Below are 17702 nucleotides of genomic sequence, written 5' to 3'. Positions count from 1 at the left end.
GTTCTCATTGACTTCAGGGTGCTTGACTTCAAGATCAAGCGGGGCCTGGAAGGGCATGGGCCAGGGCTTACCTTCAGCTCTCAGGCCCCCAAACACGTGTTCCGGCCTTGAGATGTGGTAAATCCCTGCATGTGTCTGAGTGGCTTTTGGCTTCCCCGCAGTTCAAAACTGTAGCATCCTGTGGTATTCAGGGAGTGCAGGGGCTGCGGGCACCCGGGACCCTGTGGGGGCTGCATTGGGAGTGTCTGTATTGGGGATGGGGTGTGCTGCATAGTAGCTTTGTCCTCTCAGTGGGCTGCCCAGGTGACAATGCTGTGCTCTTCTCTTCAGGGTGACTGAGCTCTCTGCTCTTCTGACCCAGTCCCAGAAGCAAAATGAAGATTATGAAAATATGCTGAAGGCTCTGAGAGAGACAGTGGAGATCCTGGTACATGATCCTTTGTTCTGGAAAGGAGGTGGGAGTGGACCTGTAGATTCCTTGTCCTTCATGGACAGGTAGTGCAGCGTACCAGTTAAATCTTCCTTGATGAAATCCCCTAAAGCTAGAAAGTAAATTTTGGCTGAACTTGAAAATTAACTCATTCATTTATTCATTCGAGAAATATTAACTGTTTACTATCCCTACTGTATTCCTTGGGAGACTACAATGGTATATACACACAGTGTGGCCTTATCAGAGACAGTGGGACACACACTAAGGGCACACTGGCAAACTAGGAATGGAATGTGTGGAGAGATTCAAAACCTAGTCATAAGGGAAACAACTGAGGAGTGTGGCAAGGTTAGCCCAGAGAATAAAGGGCTTGGGGAAGCCGTGATGGCTGCCTTCACGTATCTGAAGGACTGACATTGGGGAAAGAGTTGACTTGTTTAATGTTTTCCAGATGGGCACAAGCAATGTCAATGGCTAGAAGTTACAGGGTGGTAGGGCTTGGCTCACAGCCAGCACTGTTCAGTAGTTGAATGATCTGTCTTGGGAATGCGTGAGGTTTGTGTCACTGGCTTAACATCTGCTGGGGCTGTTACCAAAGGGATTCTCTCAGGTTGGGCGTTAGAACCTCTGGCTTGGTCCCACATTTCCTTTCATCTCTAAGAATTTTTAGATCTCTGATTTTAGGTAGATCTTGAATGCTTATCCACATGTATACCCCTAATCTTCTCATCCTAGCTGGGGTCAGCTGGGAGCTGGACATGTTTTTGCCGTTTTGGTTTCTGTTTGTCAGGAATTTGCAGATTCAAATGTCCGCAGGCCCAGGTAAGGTAAAGTGAAGGAAGTCGGTCAGCAGTAAGAATTCTGGTTTTTCCAGTGCTGCCATATTTAGTTTTTAGTGGAGGGGACACTTGATGTCCGTGTTAAGGAAACAATGAGGAGTAGCAGGGACTGCAGGACCCTGAAGAATACATGTCTCATCTGAAAGAGGTGTTTGCGGCCCAACTTAAGTAAATTATTGCCATGTAGTAATGAGGGCTGGTGTGGCCCATTTGTTAAATTTTTGAGAAGCCAGAAATTCAGATCTCCGTTCATAAAATCTCTCAATTTTGCAAATGTTGGTTCAACAAAACACCACTGCAAGTCTATGTCCCTGGGCCTTCACTAACATAGTGTGATAGGAAGGAAGAGAGGAAATCTTGAGTCTTCAAGTTCATTGCTAGCTCTGAGGCTAGGGGTTTCTCTGGTTGAACCTTTTGTCTCAAGCACCATTTTGCTGCTTAGAGACAGTAGCCATCCTCCAGTGGCAGCTCACATTTATTGAGCATTTGCTTTGTGCCAGTAGTTTACATGCAGTTTTTCTATTTAAGCCTCAAAACCTGTGAAGTAGATGCTGCTAATTATTTGCATAAGAAAGAGAAGGAAGTTCAAAGGAGCAGTTACCTAAAGTTACCAAGCCAGTAAGTGAGAGAACAAGAACTCTAATCTAGGCAGTCTACTTTGGAGCTCTTATCACTAATCTGAGCTCTTGATCACCACATGCTATCATCTTCAGAGTCCTGGGACAATGTTAGCATTCATGTGTGGTCAGGGGACAAGTGGGGTTGACAGAATATACAGAATGAGACTAGCTGATTTGGGGCCTGGAATGAGAAATTCTTTTCTGAGAGTGTGGCTCTTAGGCTCTATTTTGTTCCCCATTCAGGAGACAAATCATGCAGAATTAATGGAACATGAGACATCTCTTAGTAGGAATGCCCAAGACGAGAAGCTGTCTTTACAGCAGGTGATCAAGGATATAACCCAGGTACTGGTAGGCCTCCTGCTCATGGTAAGCAGGTTATGCCTCACTCCTCCCCAGGCTTCTCAGTCATGCCTGCATTTCCACTCTCTGAGGTGTTTGGACTTAGGATCTTATGGGGATGATTTCTCTGAGCATATTTGAAGGCTGGAACCTAAGAGCGTTCCTGTGTTCTCGCTGTCTGCTGGAACAGGCCCTCTCTTATGCCCAGTGGTAATTCTCAGGCCAGTGGCAGGACTCTGGCCTACATTACCTCAAGAGCCTCCTCTTCCTTCATTTCTTCATTTGTTACCTCAGAGAGTGCTCTAGTCTTGTTGCTAGTCCTAGGTTTGGGCGACGGAAGGTGAAGAGTTGAAGGAACCAACCTATTTTCCTCTTAGATACCCTCTTTCCACTCCCCAGGGAGACGACCCGAGAAGGAAAACATCTTGTTTGTCCAGGCTGTGGTGTTGGTCCCCTGTGTGGACTCTAGGCCTTGCTCACGAGGGTGGTGACCCTGCTGTGTTGGATTTCAGGTCATGGTAGAAGAAGGGGACAGTATGTCCCAAGGCTCTGGTCATGAGAGCACCTTGGAGCTGGACTATGGTGACTTCTCCCAGTTTGATTCCCAGAACCCAGATAAGGCTCTTACTCTGGTGCGTTCAGTGCTGACTCGGAGACGGCATGCTGTGCAGGTGAGACCCCAGATTCCTCCTCAGCCATAGGTGTGGGTATCTAAAGTGACTTGTGCCCCAGTTGCCCTCCTAGCCTGGACTGCCCCTTTCACTCTGTTGACTACTCATGAGGTGTTTTGTCAACACCCCAGAGTGCCCATTAGAATCTCTGTGTCTGCCCAGTTATGCTTGTGGGTAACCGGCACACTCTCTGTGCCAGTGAATGCAAAGATTGGCGATCGAAGTCCTGGGAGAGTACAGGTGAGTGTTCCCCAATTCTAAGCCCCCACACACACTGTGCATGAACTCTGAGGCTAGGAGCCACAGAAGCCCAGTAATCTCTCATCCTTTGTCTTTTTGACTGGTCACATCTCTTCTTAGCTTACTTGTGTTGCAGCAGCCCCCAAGCCTCTTGCCCAGCCCTACGATCAGACTTCTGACACCCTCCTTTCCCTTCCCTCTTGTTCACCATCCCACTTCTGTTACTCTCCCTGCACAGGACCTAAGGCAGCAGCTTTCAGGCTGTCAGGAAGCTGTGAGCTTCTTGCAGCAGCAGCATGATCAGTGGGAGGAAGAAGGTGAGGCCTTGAGACAGCGGTTACAGCAGCTCACTGGGGAGCGGGACACTCTGGCAGGGCAGACTGTGGACCTCCAGGGAGAAGTGGACTCACTTAGCAAGTGAGCTGGGGACTACTCATTCACCCTTCCTCTCTGGGCTTAGTCCTCACCTGGCCATTTACCCTCTCCCATCACGTTTCTGGTTGGCTGGCCCTGCTCTCCCTTAAGCTCAGGGCTGCCTTGCTTTGTGCTCTGCTTGTTCCTACTCACTCAGTTTTGGGTTCTTGTGATGATAGAAAGTATCTGCTCAAAAGGGAAGATGAGATATGTAAAGGAAACAGATGTCTCTGTCCTTTGATTCTATGATGTCTGCTTCTAGGAAGGACTCTAGGTTCCAAGGTCTCTGCTCATCTCTGGCCTCCTTCTTCCAGGGAGCGAGAACTCCTGCAGAAGACCAGGGAAGAGCTGCAGCAGCAGCTGGAGGTGCTGGAGCAGGAGGCATGGCGCCTGCGAAGGACAAACATGGAACTGCAGCTGCAGGGGGACTCTGCTCAGGGCGAGAAGGAGGAGCAGCAGGAGGAGCTGCACCTAGCTGTCCGAGAGAGGCAGCGCCTGTGAGTGTGACCAGTCCCCTCCTCACTGGGACTTGATCTTCCCTTCAATTCCACACCCTCCTCCACCCACTCCCCTCTCTTAGAAAGTAGAGTGAATTGAAGCCTGGCGTGCAGTGGGTTCAGATTAGCTTACTGCTCTTTCCTTTGCAGAAAGATGACTACAGAAGTTTCATCCAGGCTTTGCCCAGCACCTGTAAGGGATGAGGCACTGTGGGGGATACAGAAATAAGGAAAACACAGGCCCTAATCTCAAGCAGTTTGCAATGTGATGGTGAAGACAAAGAACTAACTGTGGCATGAGGCCAGATGAAGTATGAGCTAAATAAGAGTTTCAAGCCAGGAGCATAGGAGTAACAGTTAATTATTGAAACTTCATGGAGGAGAGGGTAGCCTTTGAGCTGGGCCTTGCCATGTTTTGATTTGTAGAGAGTGAGAGAAGGGTTAAAGGAACAGATTAGCAAAAAAAGAAGGCAGAAGGTTCATGGCGTGACTAAAGGGAAGGGAAGGACTTACCCTAGGAAGTAATGAGAAATGAGCTGGTCAAGAAAGAGAGTTCCAGAGTAAAGCACCCAGCTAATCTGTAAAAAGCAAGACAAGGTCTTTTAAGCTGGGCCAAAGCTTGGTTTAAATTATGGCTCTGCCACTTGGACAGGTAACTTTATTTGTAAGATGGGGACAATAGTATTTACTTTGAAGGGTCATTGGGAAGATTAGAGAAGTGTTTTGCAAAATGTCAGCAAAGAGCCTGGCATATGGTAGGTTCTGAGTAACGGGTGGCAGGGACAGTGTCTTCTCCACCTTTGGTGTGACCCCTCCTCCCCGGTGCCCTACCTCCTTGCACCTAGTAGGAACCAAGAGTGGAATCTTGAAGGATTACTGTAAGGATCATGATTTGTATGAGGAATGATGCTTCCTGGAGAAGAACTAACAGTCCACAAAAATAATCACGTTCTTTAATTTATTTGAATCAATAATACTTTTATCAATATTTATATGATTCAAAAATCAAAACTATTTAAAAGATATGCACAGAGAAAGTCTACTCCCCTCTGCTTCATTCGTCCCATTTCCCTTCTCTAGGTGATCATTTAAATTAATTTCTTGGTTTGCTATATGGAAATTGTGCATAATTCTTATTTTCCCCAATTTCTTGCGTACACTTCATACACTGTTCTGCATCTTGCTGTTTTCATTTTATATGTCTCGGAGATCTCATCACTTATTAGAGACCTTCAGTTTCTTTGCATAGTATAGGTAATTATATTCCTGTTACCTTTCGGCGAGTGGCCACTCCTTAAGACTTCCTCTAGCCCCCTCTCCTTCCCACCTTAGTCAGGAGATGCTGGCGTGCCTGGAAGCCAAACAGTCAGAATCACTCAGTGAACTGATCACTCTTCGGGAAGCCCTGGAGTCAAGTCGCCTGGAAGGGGAGTTGCTGAAGCAAGAGCAAACAGAAGTGACCGCTGCGCTGGCTAGGGTACGTAGGCCTCCCCCTCCATTCTGGGGGGAGAGCCGAGTAGAAAGTTGTGTTCCTAGGAAAAGGTTATGCAGCCTGCCTCGTTCTTCACCCTGCGAGCCATGACCCTTTATATTTCTTGCCTCAATTACTAGTCTTTGCTTTGGGTTCTTTCCCTCCCAGTATACTCTCTGTATTGGAATTAGAATGGTTTTCTGAAGTATAAATTGGCTTTCAGTCTCTTTTCTAAAACCATTTAGTGGCTTCCTGGCTCCTTGATGCTGCATTCAAAGCCCTTTTCTATCTGCCCCAAACTGTTTCTAGCACTAATTGCAATCTCCGTTTCACCGTGTTCTTTCATGACTAATACTTCGCATGTGTTACTGCTTCTTTCCTCTCCCTTTAACCACAAACTGTTCCTCATCTCAGCAGTACCCAACTTGTCAACTCTTCTACCAAACATATTTGATTCTCCCAAACTGAATCAATGTTTTCTTTGCATTCCCAGAGCATTTGGCTTACATTGTCTACGGTGGTGTTCCAGTTGTAGTTGTTTACACATCCCACTGTCTGTGCCTCTTTACTGTAAGCTCCTCTTACAACTTAATGAATGAAGAAATGAATGAAGGGAAAACTTGGTCAGAATGTAAGGGAAGGAATGGAGTGTTAACTAATCTCTGTGCAAGGAAAGCAGCAGGCGTTGGGGATATGAGCTGGTGCAGGAGAACTGGAAGTAGGAAAGCCTTTGACTCTCTTTGTATTTAGGCTGAACAGTCCATTGTGGAGCTGTCGAGTTCTCAGAACAGCCTGAAGGCTGAGGTAGCTGATCTTCGGGCTGCAGCTGCCAAGCTCAGTGCCTTAAATGAGGCGTTGGCCTTAGATAAAGTTGGGCTGAACCAGCAGCTTCTCCAGGTGAGCAAAGATGTTTCTGATACACGGGGTAGGGCTGGGCCCTGACTGAGGGTAAGCCAGTGACAGAAGCAGCTGATATCCATGATAAGGAAGAGTCCTTAAATGGATCAGCCCAAGACAGATCAGCTCCCAACTGTAGTTCTGAAATGAGCAGAAGCAGCATTTATGGTGCAGAGGAGAGCAGACTGTAAGGACTGGGCTGTTAGCCATTAAACTACGCCCCTCCTGCACCTACAGCAGATCCACCTTTGGGCTTTAGGGTAAAATCACCAGGGCTAGAAAGGAGGCCCCTGCCCTCAGGAAGGAAGACTAGGTTTTTATTTTTTAAATTTATATTTATTAGCAAACAAATGAAATGACACCTCTAGATCTCAACACATATAGGATCTTATATAATAAACATCACAAACACAGAAAGACTAGGGTGTGTTTTCCTAATTGTTGACAGTACTACAGACAACCCCCATTTCCCTCCCTTTGTTTCCCTCCGTACAGTCCTACCCCACCCCAGGCCTTTACTACATTATTGTCCGTGTCCACTGGCTGTGCATACATGCATATATGTTCTTTGGTTAATCTCTTCCCGACCCCCATCCCATCCCATGTCGTCCCCCCGCACTCCCCTCAGATCTGTCAGCCTGTTCCATGCATCCATGCCTCTGGACCCATTTTGTTCATCAGTTTATTTTGTTCATTAAGGAAGACTAGGTTTTTAATCCTCTTGCATGAGATACCAGCAATCACCAGAAAAGGGTTTGCTGAAGAGCCTAAGTCTCAAAGAATCTTCTCTATGGGTTGTGAATTTAACATGTCTTTTTGCTACCTGTTTCCTTGAGCCCCAGAAATCTTCGATGTTTTCTAATTCTGAATTTTTTGAGAATAGAATTTTGCCTTTTTTCTCTCTCTCTCAGACATCAATCCATCTAGTACCTGGAATAGACCAAATGAATGCATAGTCCCCTCTCTTATAAGCACTCCTGTGTTCATCTTTGGAGAATAGATTCATATCTCACTTGGATTTCTGTCTCAGCACTTGATCTCTAAACTATAACCATTTGTCTTTGATGCCCTTCCCTTGTTGGTCAGTAGTTAGAACAGGAGAACCAGTCTGTGTGCAGCAGAATGGAGGCTGCAGAGCAGGCAAGAAATACTTTGCAAGTGGGCCTTGCAGAGACGGAGAGGAGCAAGGAAGCCCTGTGGGAAAATAACACTCACCTGGAGGCCCAGCTGCAGAAAGCAGAGAAGATGGAGGCTCAGCTGCAGGCAGATCTCAGGGGGATCCAAGAAGAGAAGGAAGACCTTCAAGAGAAGCTAAGTGAGGTGAGAAGACAAAACACATACCGTCACATTAAGGTATAATACACTCATTGTAAAACACTACAGAGATGATTCAGAAAGTGATAGTCTTACTTCCTAGAAATGACCAATGTTACTAGTTTGGGATATACCTTCCAGCTGTTAAAAGGAATTCCTATAGGAATCCTTCAGTGATTCCCCACTATTCCACACCCCCAGTTTGAATTAGATGCCTTTCCTGTATGCTCTGTTAGGACCTTGTGCACATTTCAACCACCGCATCTTCATACTATATTATAATTATCTGTTTACATGTCTCTACCATTAAAGCACAAGCTCCTTGAAGGCAAGGCTATGACTTATTTGTGTTCCTCCAGCTTTAGTACAGTGTCTAACACATAGCAGGGGCTCAGAAGTTTTTCTGAACCAATGACCTACCTCAAAGGTCATCTTTCTTCTCCACCACACTTCTCCTTGCCCTAATAATTATAAGTAATAATCCCCCTTCTCAGAACCCCTTTCTTGGGGCACTGATCACTTTCTTCCTGGTATCATGCACGTGTCTTCTCCTTAAAACTAAAAGCTCCTTAGAGGTAGGTCTCTTGCAGCCCTAGCACAGAGTCTTGCTCAAAGGAGAGTATGCTTCCTCTCTGGGGGCTCTATGGGTTGATAGAGAAATACATTAATGCCACTGGGTATGAGTGGGCAATGCCCAGGCCTCACAGAGCAGATCCAGAATCTCTGAGGAGCCAGTGGTCCCAACCTGTGATGGCAGCTCTTGGGGAAATCCTACCTCTGCTCTGAATCTCACCAATTTCTTCCCCTCAGGCACATCACCAGCAGGAGGCAGCCTCAGCTCAGCTGGAGCAACTATATCAGGAGGCAAAGCGACAGAAAGAAGTGCTGGCCCAGGAAGTTCAGGAGAAGGAGGCCCTTGTACGAGAGAAAGCAGCTCTAGAGGTGCGGCTGCAGGCTGTGGAGCGTGACCGGCAGGATCTCTCTGATCAACTACTGGGGCTCAGGTAGGGCCAGACCTAGTTCACCCAAGGGCAGAAGGAGCTTTTCAAAGGGTAGCCAAGCTAATTTCCCTGCCCTAACTATATGGGTTCTACATGACTTAGGAATTTGTAATTGCCACCCTAACTTCTCCAGGTAGCCAGTACTTAGAACCCAACTTCTCTTAAGGAAGGGTAAGGGACTTGATAGGTAAGAACTTTTTCTGATTCCTGAACCTGACAGCTCAGCCAAGGAACTGCTGGAGGGCAGTCTGTTTGAGGCCCAACAACAAAATTCTCTGATAGAGGTCACCAAGGGGCAGCTGGAGGTCCAGATTCAAACTATCACTCAAGCCAAGGAAGTAATCCAAGGTAAGAACCCAAGTGGAATGGGCACTTTGTTCCATGGGGATGTTGAAAGCCAGGAAGGCAGGGGGAAGCTATTAGAGGTCTTCTCCAGCCAGGTCCAGTGCCTCTAAGATGGGAGTTGCTCATGAGGTCTGGGGAGGGGAGTTTTTAAAAGGAAGAGAGCAGAGACTCAGAGACTAGATCCTGTCTCTGGCATCTTAGGGGAAGTAAAGTGCTTGAAGCTGGAACTGGACACTGAACGGAGCCGGGCAGAACAGGAGCGGGATACAGCAGCCAGACAGCTTGCCCAGGCTGAACGAGATGGGCAGACTGCTCTGCAGCAGCTGAAGTCAGCCCATGAGGAGGAGGTGAACCGGCTCCAGGAGAAATGGGTAGGTGGTGGATGTGGCTAGGGGATGGGAGAGGCTGGCCTGGCCTCCCTTCAGTGAGTGCTCTACCTGCTGACTCTTGGTCCAGATATTACTACTTATGAGAGTGAAGTATGAATAGGACTAGGCTGGTTACCAAAGTGCAAACTATAGCTTCTAGCTCTTAAAAAATTTTTATCTTTCCCCTGGCCAGGTGTGGCTTAGTGGTTGAGCGTCTACCTAGGATCCAGGCAATCAGGGTTCGATTCCTGGTCAGGGCACATGTCCAGGTTGCGGGCCTGATCCCCAGTCGGGGACGTGCAGGAGGCAGCCGGTCAATGACTCTCTCATCATTGATGTTTCTATCTCTCTCTCCCTCTCCTTTCCTCTCTGAAATCAATAAAGATATATTTTTAAAAAAATAAATTTATCTTTCAATTATAGTTTATATTCAATATTATTTTATATTAGTTTCAGGTGTATAGTTTTTAGACAGTCATATACTTTACAAAGTGATCCCCCATATTTCCAATACCCACCTGGCACCATGCATAATTATTACAATGTTAGTGACTATATTTCCTATGCTGTACTTTATATCCCCATGACTGTTTTGTAACTGCCAGTTTGTACTTCTTAATTCCTTCACCTTTTTTACCCAGCCCCTTAACCTCTCTCCCTTCTGGCAGCCAGCAGTCTGTTCTCTTTATCTGTGAGTCTGTTTCTATTTTGTTTGTTCATTAATTTTATTCTTTAGAGTCCACATATAAGTGAAATCATATGATATTTGTTTTTCTCTAACTTATTTCACTTAGCGTGATACCCTCTAGTTCATCCATACTCTCACAAATGGTGAGATTTCATTCTTTTTCATGGCCAAATAATATTTCACGGTATATATTTACCACAACTTTTTTATTCACTTGTCTGTTTTTGGACACCTGGGTTGCTTCCATATCTTGCCTATTGTAAATACTGCTGCAATGAACATAGGGGTGCATATATTCTTTTGAATTAGTGTTTTGGGTTTCTTTGGTCTGGCTTCTAGCTCTTAAATAAATAATATATAAAAAGACATTAAGAACAATTCCTGACATATAGTGAACTCTATTTGTGTTAGCTGTTATTGTTGCAGTATGTACAGAGAATTAAGAGTGGATTCTGGGATTTTAAATTGTTAAACTGGCCCCAGGATGGAAAGGGAGCAGAGGAATGCCTTGGACCCATTCTTGCCCAATTCAGAACTGTGTTTCTTTGTCTTTTAATTAGATAATTTAGTCCACTTTCTTTTTTTGTAATTGTAAGTATATTTGGGTCTATTTCCACTATCTTATGCTATTTGTCCAGCCTTTTTATATCTTTTGGGGAGGGGAGATGACCTTTCTTAACTTCTTTTAGAGGGTTAAATTGGATGATTAAGTTGTAGTCTTTTTCTCACCTCTTTTTTCTCTCTACTGCATTGTAAGATATGTACTCTATTTTTTCATTCTTTTAGTTGTTTCCTTTAATATTTTAAAATATATACTTAAAATCTCAAGTAGGATCAAATATATGGTTATAGAAGGAAACTAGACTTTGGGTGGTGAACACACAATAGAGTATGCAGATAATGAATTATAATGTCGAAATTTATGTAATGTTATTAACCAGTGTTACCTCAATAAATATAATTTTTTTTAAAAACCCGTAGGTTAATCAGTGTATTTACCTTTTTCCTCAATGACATGGGAGCATGCAGAATATTTTACCTGCATTCACTCCTCTTGATCTATGTACAGCTTTGCTCACGATGATGGTGATGACAATAGATATTAAATTCTGAATGCTTTCCATGTGCTAAGCACCATTTAAAGTGCTTTACGTGACTTATCTTAATCCTCAAAACAACCCTAAGAGGACACAGTTGTTATCCCCATTTTTCTAGACAAGGAAACTGAGGCATGGAGATGTGATAGAATTTAGCTGAGTCATACTAGTAGTGTTGGACTAAAGACTAACCTAGGCAGCCTGGCTCCAGAGCCCTTCACCACTAATAGGGTACTGGGTAGTCTGCGGGGTCAAGGAAGGCTTTGGTCACTGGTGGACCTCTGGGAGGACCAGGGTGCTCATCTTCGTGCTCTTGTATAATACAGGAGACACCTTCGCAAGGCTCGACCTGACTTCTCAGAAGGCCAACTCTGCCACCCTGAGCAGGGAAGAGTGGGCAACAGAGAGCAAGTCCGCCACCTCAGTTCGTTGTTGCAGCTGTGAACCAGGATGTGGTTGCTTTAAAATAACGGATACTCGTAGCTTATATTAGGTATAGTTGCACTTTAGAAAGCACTTTTATGTGTGATACCGTTTGATTTTTTTAAAATGTCATTTGATTCTCATAAAGCTTGGTGAGATAGGGAAGGCAGAAGTCATTAGCCTCACTTACAGATGAGGAAGCAGGCTTAGCGCGGCACCAAGGTGGCAGCTGGTGAGCAGTGGGCTTATTCGCATCCAGTCTCCTTCTGCCTCCTCTCCCCACCCATTTGTTTCTGACAGTGTTTCCTTTGTATGACCAGGAGAAAGAGTGTTCCCAGCACCAGCAGGAACTGGATAAGGCTCTGAAGAACCTAGAGAGGCAGAAAGTGGAGCTGGAAATGAGGCTTAGGGAGCAGCAGGCAGAGACCGAGGCTCTCCGGACCCAGAAGGAAGAGGAGCGGGCCGAGGCCGAGAGCGCCCTATGCCAGGTGGGAGGCATACCTACCTACATTCCCCCTGCCTCTTCCTCTTCCACTTCCAAGAGCAGTGCCACTGGGGCTTCTAGAAAAGAAGGTAGCTACCCACTTTGCTACCCGCGAGCTGGCCTATCAGCAGCATTAGCTGCAGGGCCAGCAGTATGTCATACTTCCTGAGGGAGGGCTGACGTTACCACATCCTGTCAGCTTGAAAACCAGAGGCAATCTTTGCACTTCCTGGTTCTCAGTGAGTAGATCCAGACCTTCCTTTGCCCTCAGCCCCCACCCCATTTGCCGGAAGAGCCATAGAGCAGCTGGAATATGCTGGTGGCTTAGTGGGTGAGCATGGTGACCTCGCTTCAGCAAGCCCTTGCCCTCCTGACCCTCCACAGATGCAGCTTGAAACAGAGAAGGAGAGGGTGTCTCTCCTGGAGACACTGCTGCAGACCCAGAAGGAACTGGCAGATGCCAGCCAGCAACTGGAACGGCTGAGGCAGGACATGAAGGCTCAGAAGTTAAAGGAACAGGTATGGAGGGTGGTCTTGGGCAGGGAAGAAAAGGGAACTTGGATTTACTCATTCAACACTGCCAGTTCTTCTTTGGCACTTCTTCGGGCCAGGCCCTGCGCTGGGTGCTGATACATGACAAGCATAACGGTGTGGCAGGCAGTGAACTCGTGGTCCCTGCCCTCAAGGAGCTGACATTCTAGTAGCAGAGACAGACAAGGATGAGCAGACCAAAAAAAGGAGATAATTACAGGTGATAATGAGCACTGTAAAGGAAATGAGTAAGGTGATATAATTGAATGTAATTGAGAGTGATTCAAAGGTGGCCACTGGACAAGGTGGTCAGGGAGGACCTCACTGAGAAAGTACATTTGAGCTGAGACATGAGGTTAAAAAGCCCTGTGTAACAATAGGGGTGAATCTTGAAAACATTATGCTAAGTAAAAGAAGCCAGTCACAAGAGGCCATACAGCATTGATAGGAAATGTCCAGAAAAGGCCAGTCTATAGAGACAGCGAGTAGATGAGTGGTTGGGAGTGAGAACAGGGGATGGGGAGCGTACAGGTTTCTCCCTGGGGTGATGAAGATGTTCTAAAGTCAGTTGTAGTAGTTGCAAAACTCTGTGAAAACACTGAAAAATGTTGAATTTTACGCCTTAAATGGGTGAATTGTATGGCATGTGAATTATATCTCAATAAAACTGATAAAAAGCAAAGAAGCCAGCCATTTGAAGAAGAGTTTAGGCAGAGGAAGTAGGCATCATAAGGGCCCGCAACACAGCAAAGGGATTAGGGAGTTCAAGGGCAGAAAGGAGGTGGCATGGTGCCAGTGTGATAAGCTCAGGGGTGAGTGGAGAGATAGGCAGGAGGCCTTACCGGCCATGGTAGGAGCCTAGATTTTGTTCCAAAGACTGTGGAAAGCTGTTCAATGGTATTTAAAAAGCAGAGAAGAGCATAATTTAGTATATATATATATATATATTCTAAAATACTTTATTGTTGAATGGAGAAATGTATGTATGTGTGTGTGTGTATGCACACATGCATGTATGGCGTGGTGATATGAAGTAGAAGTAGGGCTATGTTGCAGTGGTCTGGCTAAGGGACTGCTGCCAACTCAGGGACCCTGACCAAGAAATCCTGGGTGAGCCAACGTACTCTGTGAGGGAGGAGAGGGAATAGGTGAGGAGTTGAGGGGCAAGGCATGACGGAAACAAGGTGGGTTGCTGGGTCCTGCCTCAGCTTTTGCTAACCCAACTAAAAGATTAGTATTTATATGGCACAGATGTCTACAACATGAATTTCAAGATTCAGGCCCCTGTGAAAGCTCTCCTCTATTCACAGCTGTCTTCTCCCTTTGCAGGAGACCATTGGGATGCTGCAGACCCAGCTCTGGGAGGCTCAGCGGGAGCTGGATCAGGCAGCCCAGGAGCACAGAGATGATCTCACTGCCCTCCGAGAAGAGCGCAGCTTCCTGCTGCAGGATAAGACAGACCTGCTGAAGCAGGTCCCTCCTCTCTCTCCCAACCCCATAGCCCTTCCCCAACAAAGGCAGGCTGCCCCACTCCCTCCTGCAGGACAAAGGGAACCTTGGGAGCTTGGGAGGGGAACGGTAGGCCCCGGTACTGAGTGGGAGATTGAGGGATGCTCAGAGCTGAGCACGTGCCTCTTGAGCCCCCAGGGTAGTAATCTCTCTGTGGTGGCCACAGAACTTAGATTTTTCTCATGCAGGCACACTGTCAGTTGTTCTTCTTGTCCTCCCCATGGATCAGTATTTTTACCCAGATTGCTTTTTTAATTCTGATTGCTTTTCCTTCTCAGAATCCTATATCAGATGGTATTCTGATTATTTATTTTTAAAAATACAATCACTCTACACTTACCCATTACTTCACCTTTGGGTGTAGTTATATTCAGCCAAGATTTTTACTTGTGCCTGCCTTTATCCAGCATGTACGAGGTTGGGAGACAGACGACTAAGCTGGATGCTATTGGGCGGGGGGGGCGGGGGTTTAAGAAGAACGTGTAAGGATTGATTGGCAGAACCTCCAGAGCACTGGAAATGAGCCAGTGACTGGTAAACCTTGAAGGACTATGAAGCCCTAGGTGAGAAGCATCCTCACTCTGGCCCCCTACCCTTGGTCCTCATGCCCTTAACTTTCCAGGTAGAGGACTTGAAGTCTCAGCTGGTTTCCAAGGATGACTCTCGGAGGCTGGTGGAGCAGGAGGTTCAGGAGAAGCTGAGAGAGGCCCAGGAGTGTAGCCGAATTCAGAAGGAATTGGAGAGAGACAAAGCCAGGTAGACTAGACAAGCCACTGAGTTGGCTTTTGCTGGTCTGGCTACAGTGGTCACTATGAGGTTGACAGTTCTTTGCTCAGGTCAGCTAGCCTTTCATGTCTCCAGGTGGGTAGGACGCAGACCCTGTCTTCAAACCCTACATTTTATTTACTCAGTAATTATTTAGACAAATGCACTATGCCAGGGGATGGGATACAGTGGTAAACAACAAAGTATGGACCTTGTTTCAACAGAATTTACAGTTTTGTTGGGAAGACATTAATCAAATAATCCCCAAAATAAATTATTGCAGATTATGTTACATGGTGTGGAGAAAAGAAACAGGATGCTGTGATAGAAATGGTGGTGGGCTGGGGAGGGAGATCTACTTTAGACATTAGGGAAGGCCTTCCCCAGGAGGTTGCTTTTAAACTGATCATTGCCGAATGAAATGGAGCCACCATGCAAAGGCATGGGGGAGTTCTGTATAGTAGGGATAGAAATCACATACAGTAGCTCTGGGCAGATCGAAGCTTGGGGTGTTTGGGGAACCTGAAGGTGTCACATGACTGGAGCCTTCTGACTGAGGAGAGAGTGGCTTGAGCTAGGTAGGTCCATACCATTCAGGATTCTGTAGGTCACAGGAAGGAGTTCGTAGTTATTTTAGGTTTGGTAGGAAACCTTTGCAAGGTTTTAAGCCAGCAACTCAACACAATCCAATTTATGGTGTAGTAGAAGGGATAGTGATGACATGAAACATCAGGAATGAGGTCAGGTCACCCAGAATGAGAAGCAGCATGTATTCTCAGGGCCGGAGAAGTTTGGGGGAAACAAATCCTTTCACAGATGAAACTAGGGACAGGAAGACAAGTTAGAACAAATTGAACATGTTGAATTTGAGGTTTGATATAGATATATCTGGAATTTCCCAGAGAAGACTAAACTATGAAATTGAAATGAGGTATCATATGCGAGAAGTATCTAGGAGCACTCAGTAGGTGCTCAATAAATAGAAGTTTTTATTGTTACACTGTAACCATTATCATTTTTATTTTGATTATCCATGCTTTATTTAGAACAGTCAGATGAAAAGGTAGCTCTTCATTCCATGAGAGGATGGCCTAGCCCTCTTACCCCTCTCTTTTCAGCCTGACTCTGTCTCTGGTGGAAAAGGAACGGAGACTCCTTGTTTTAGAAGAAGCTGATTCTGTTCGACAGCAGGAGCTGAGCTCCCTGCGCCAGGGCATGCAGGAGGCCCAGGGAGGGCAGAAAGAGCTCAGTGCCCAGGTACTTCTTGCCTGGTGATGGGCCCTATTCCATGGTGGAAGCCTGCCGCTGGAGTGGGAGATGGTTGCCCAGGGTCAGTTCTTGAAAAGGACCTTTCTCTTTTTCCTCATTGCAGGGCATGCTGGGACTTCAGCAGCCCTGGCAGGAGGGGAAGCCAGGACTGGGCAGGGTGGGGGTTTTGGGACTGACACAGAGTTGAGAACTGCTCCCTCTGGGGAACCTGATGTCCTAGAACATAGTGCCCAAAGGGGTCGAGCTCACGCAGGCCTGGTTCAAGCATGGCCATTTCCCAGTATGCATGGTCTACTGGGCAAGACACAGCAGGGGAGCATAAGTATTACTCCAGATCAGGTAGGCAGTAAGGAACTGAGTCTGCTCACAGGAGGACCTTAGTGCTTGGGTGCAGAGAAAAGATGGAACTGGAAGGGGACAAGTGAGAGAGGAAGAGATAGACAGTAGAGTGCAGCAGATTAGGACCCAGATCCTGAGTTTGACTCCCAGCTCTACTGCTTCTGGGTTGTGTGAGCATCAGTTTCTTCATCCATAAAACAAGGGTGATAATTGTTAACCATTATAGGTAAATATAAAGTGTCATGAACACAATAAGCATTCAGTAAATGATAGCCATTATTATTGTGACTGATCTTATTAGGTTCAGTGTCAGGGTTTCAGGCAGAGTTCTAATCAGAGCAGGGAGTTGGCATAGGAGTGAGTAGGTGGGCATGCAGATCAGACCTAGGGTAGCACTCATTGCAGAGCCCTCCCTACCTGCTGGAGAGCTGAGCCTACTGAAATCCTCCCAGCTCTGATCAAGGTTTGTGCAGGGATTGAGTAGTGTCAGGCCAGGGAGGAGCTGGTATCCACTCCCTGCTCAGAGTGACCATACTTCCTCCCTGCAGGTGGAATTACTGAAGCATGAGGTGAAGGAAAAAGAAGCTGATTTTCTGGCCCAGGAAACACAGCTGCTGGAGGAGCTGGAGGCATCTCGAGTAACAGAGCAGCAACTGCAAGCTTCCTTGTGGGCCCAGGAAGCCAAGGCAGCCCAGCTACAGCTGCAACTGCGCAGCATGGAGAGCCAGCTGGAGGCGCTGGCCACAGAGCAGCAGCCTGGGCACCATGCCCAGGCTCAGCTAGCTAGCCTCTATTCTGTCCTGCAGCATGCCCTGGGGTCTGTTTGTGAGAGCAGGCCTGAGCTGAGTGGCGGGGGAGACTCTGCTCCCTCCCTCTGGGGCCCTGAGCCAGGTGAGGCAGCCACCTGAGAACTCAGTCCTTTGGGCCAAAGCCAGGCCTAGCTCCCAGGGAGGGAGGGAGGGGAATGCTATTCCTTAGACAGTATGCCTCAAGGCTAAGGCCACAGACTTTGGAATTAATCCAGAGTTTGAACCCCCCAGCTCTGTCATTTGCTAGATGTGTGTCCTTGGGCAAGTCACCTGTCCTCTCCGAGCTTGATTTTCTCAACTAAAAATGAAGATGTTAGAAGTACCCACCTCTCAGGA

The 17702-nt window shown here is 46.6% G+C and overlaps 1 protein-coding gene across 2 annotated transcripts in view; it reads left to right on the top strand.

Annotated features, from left to right (window-relative positions):
* The window catches only part of CEP250 (centrosomal protein 250), a 40129-nt gene that overhangs the window by 10068 nt on the left and 12359 nt on the right, over positions 1-17702 (top strand). Inside the window, exons 7-23 of one of the 2 annotated variants that reach the window (XM_016213187.2) lie at positions 331-427; positions 2136-2237; positions 2747-2905; positions 3384-3562; positions 3874-4056; positions 5389-5533; positions 6278-6424; positions 7514-7744; positions 8549-8742; positions 8960-9087; positions 9286-9455; positions 11981-12148; positions 12529-12663; positions 14005-14148; positions 14807-14940; positions 16068-16206; positions 17106-17448. In XM_016213187.2, coding sequence (XP_016068673.2) covers positions 331-427; positions 2136-2237; positions 2747-2905; positions 3384-3562; positions 3874-4056; positions 5389-5533; positions 6278-6424; positions 7514-7744; positions 8549-8742; positions 8960-9087; positions 9286-9455; positions 11981-12148; positions 12529-12663; positions 14005-14148; positions 14807-14940; positions 16068-16206; positions 17106-17448 — 2798 coding nt within the window. Of the gene's footprint in view, positions 1-330; positions 428-2135; positions 2238-2380; positions 2906-3383; positions 3563-3873; positions 4057-5388; positions 5534-6277; positions 6425-7513; positions 7745-8548; positions 8743-8959; positions 9088-9285; positions 9456-11980; positions 12149-12528; positions 12664-14004; positions 14149-14806; positions 14941-16067; positions 16207-17105; positions 17449-17702 lie in introns of those variants that run through there. The other variant, XM_016213186.2, reaches the window with a different exon arrangement.

This window comes from Miniopterus natalensis, chromosome 7 (assembly GCF_054644295.1).
Source record: "Miniopterus natalensis isolate mMinNat1 chromosome 7, mMinNat1.hap1, whole genome shotgun sequence".
In the NCBI taxonomy this organism is placed as follows: Eukaryota; Metazoa; Chordata; class Mammalia; order Chiroptera; family Miniopteridae; genus Miniopterus; species Miniopterus natalensis.
Note: the sequence above shows the minus strand (reverse complement) of the source record. Positions and strands in the feature narration are given on the sequence as shown.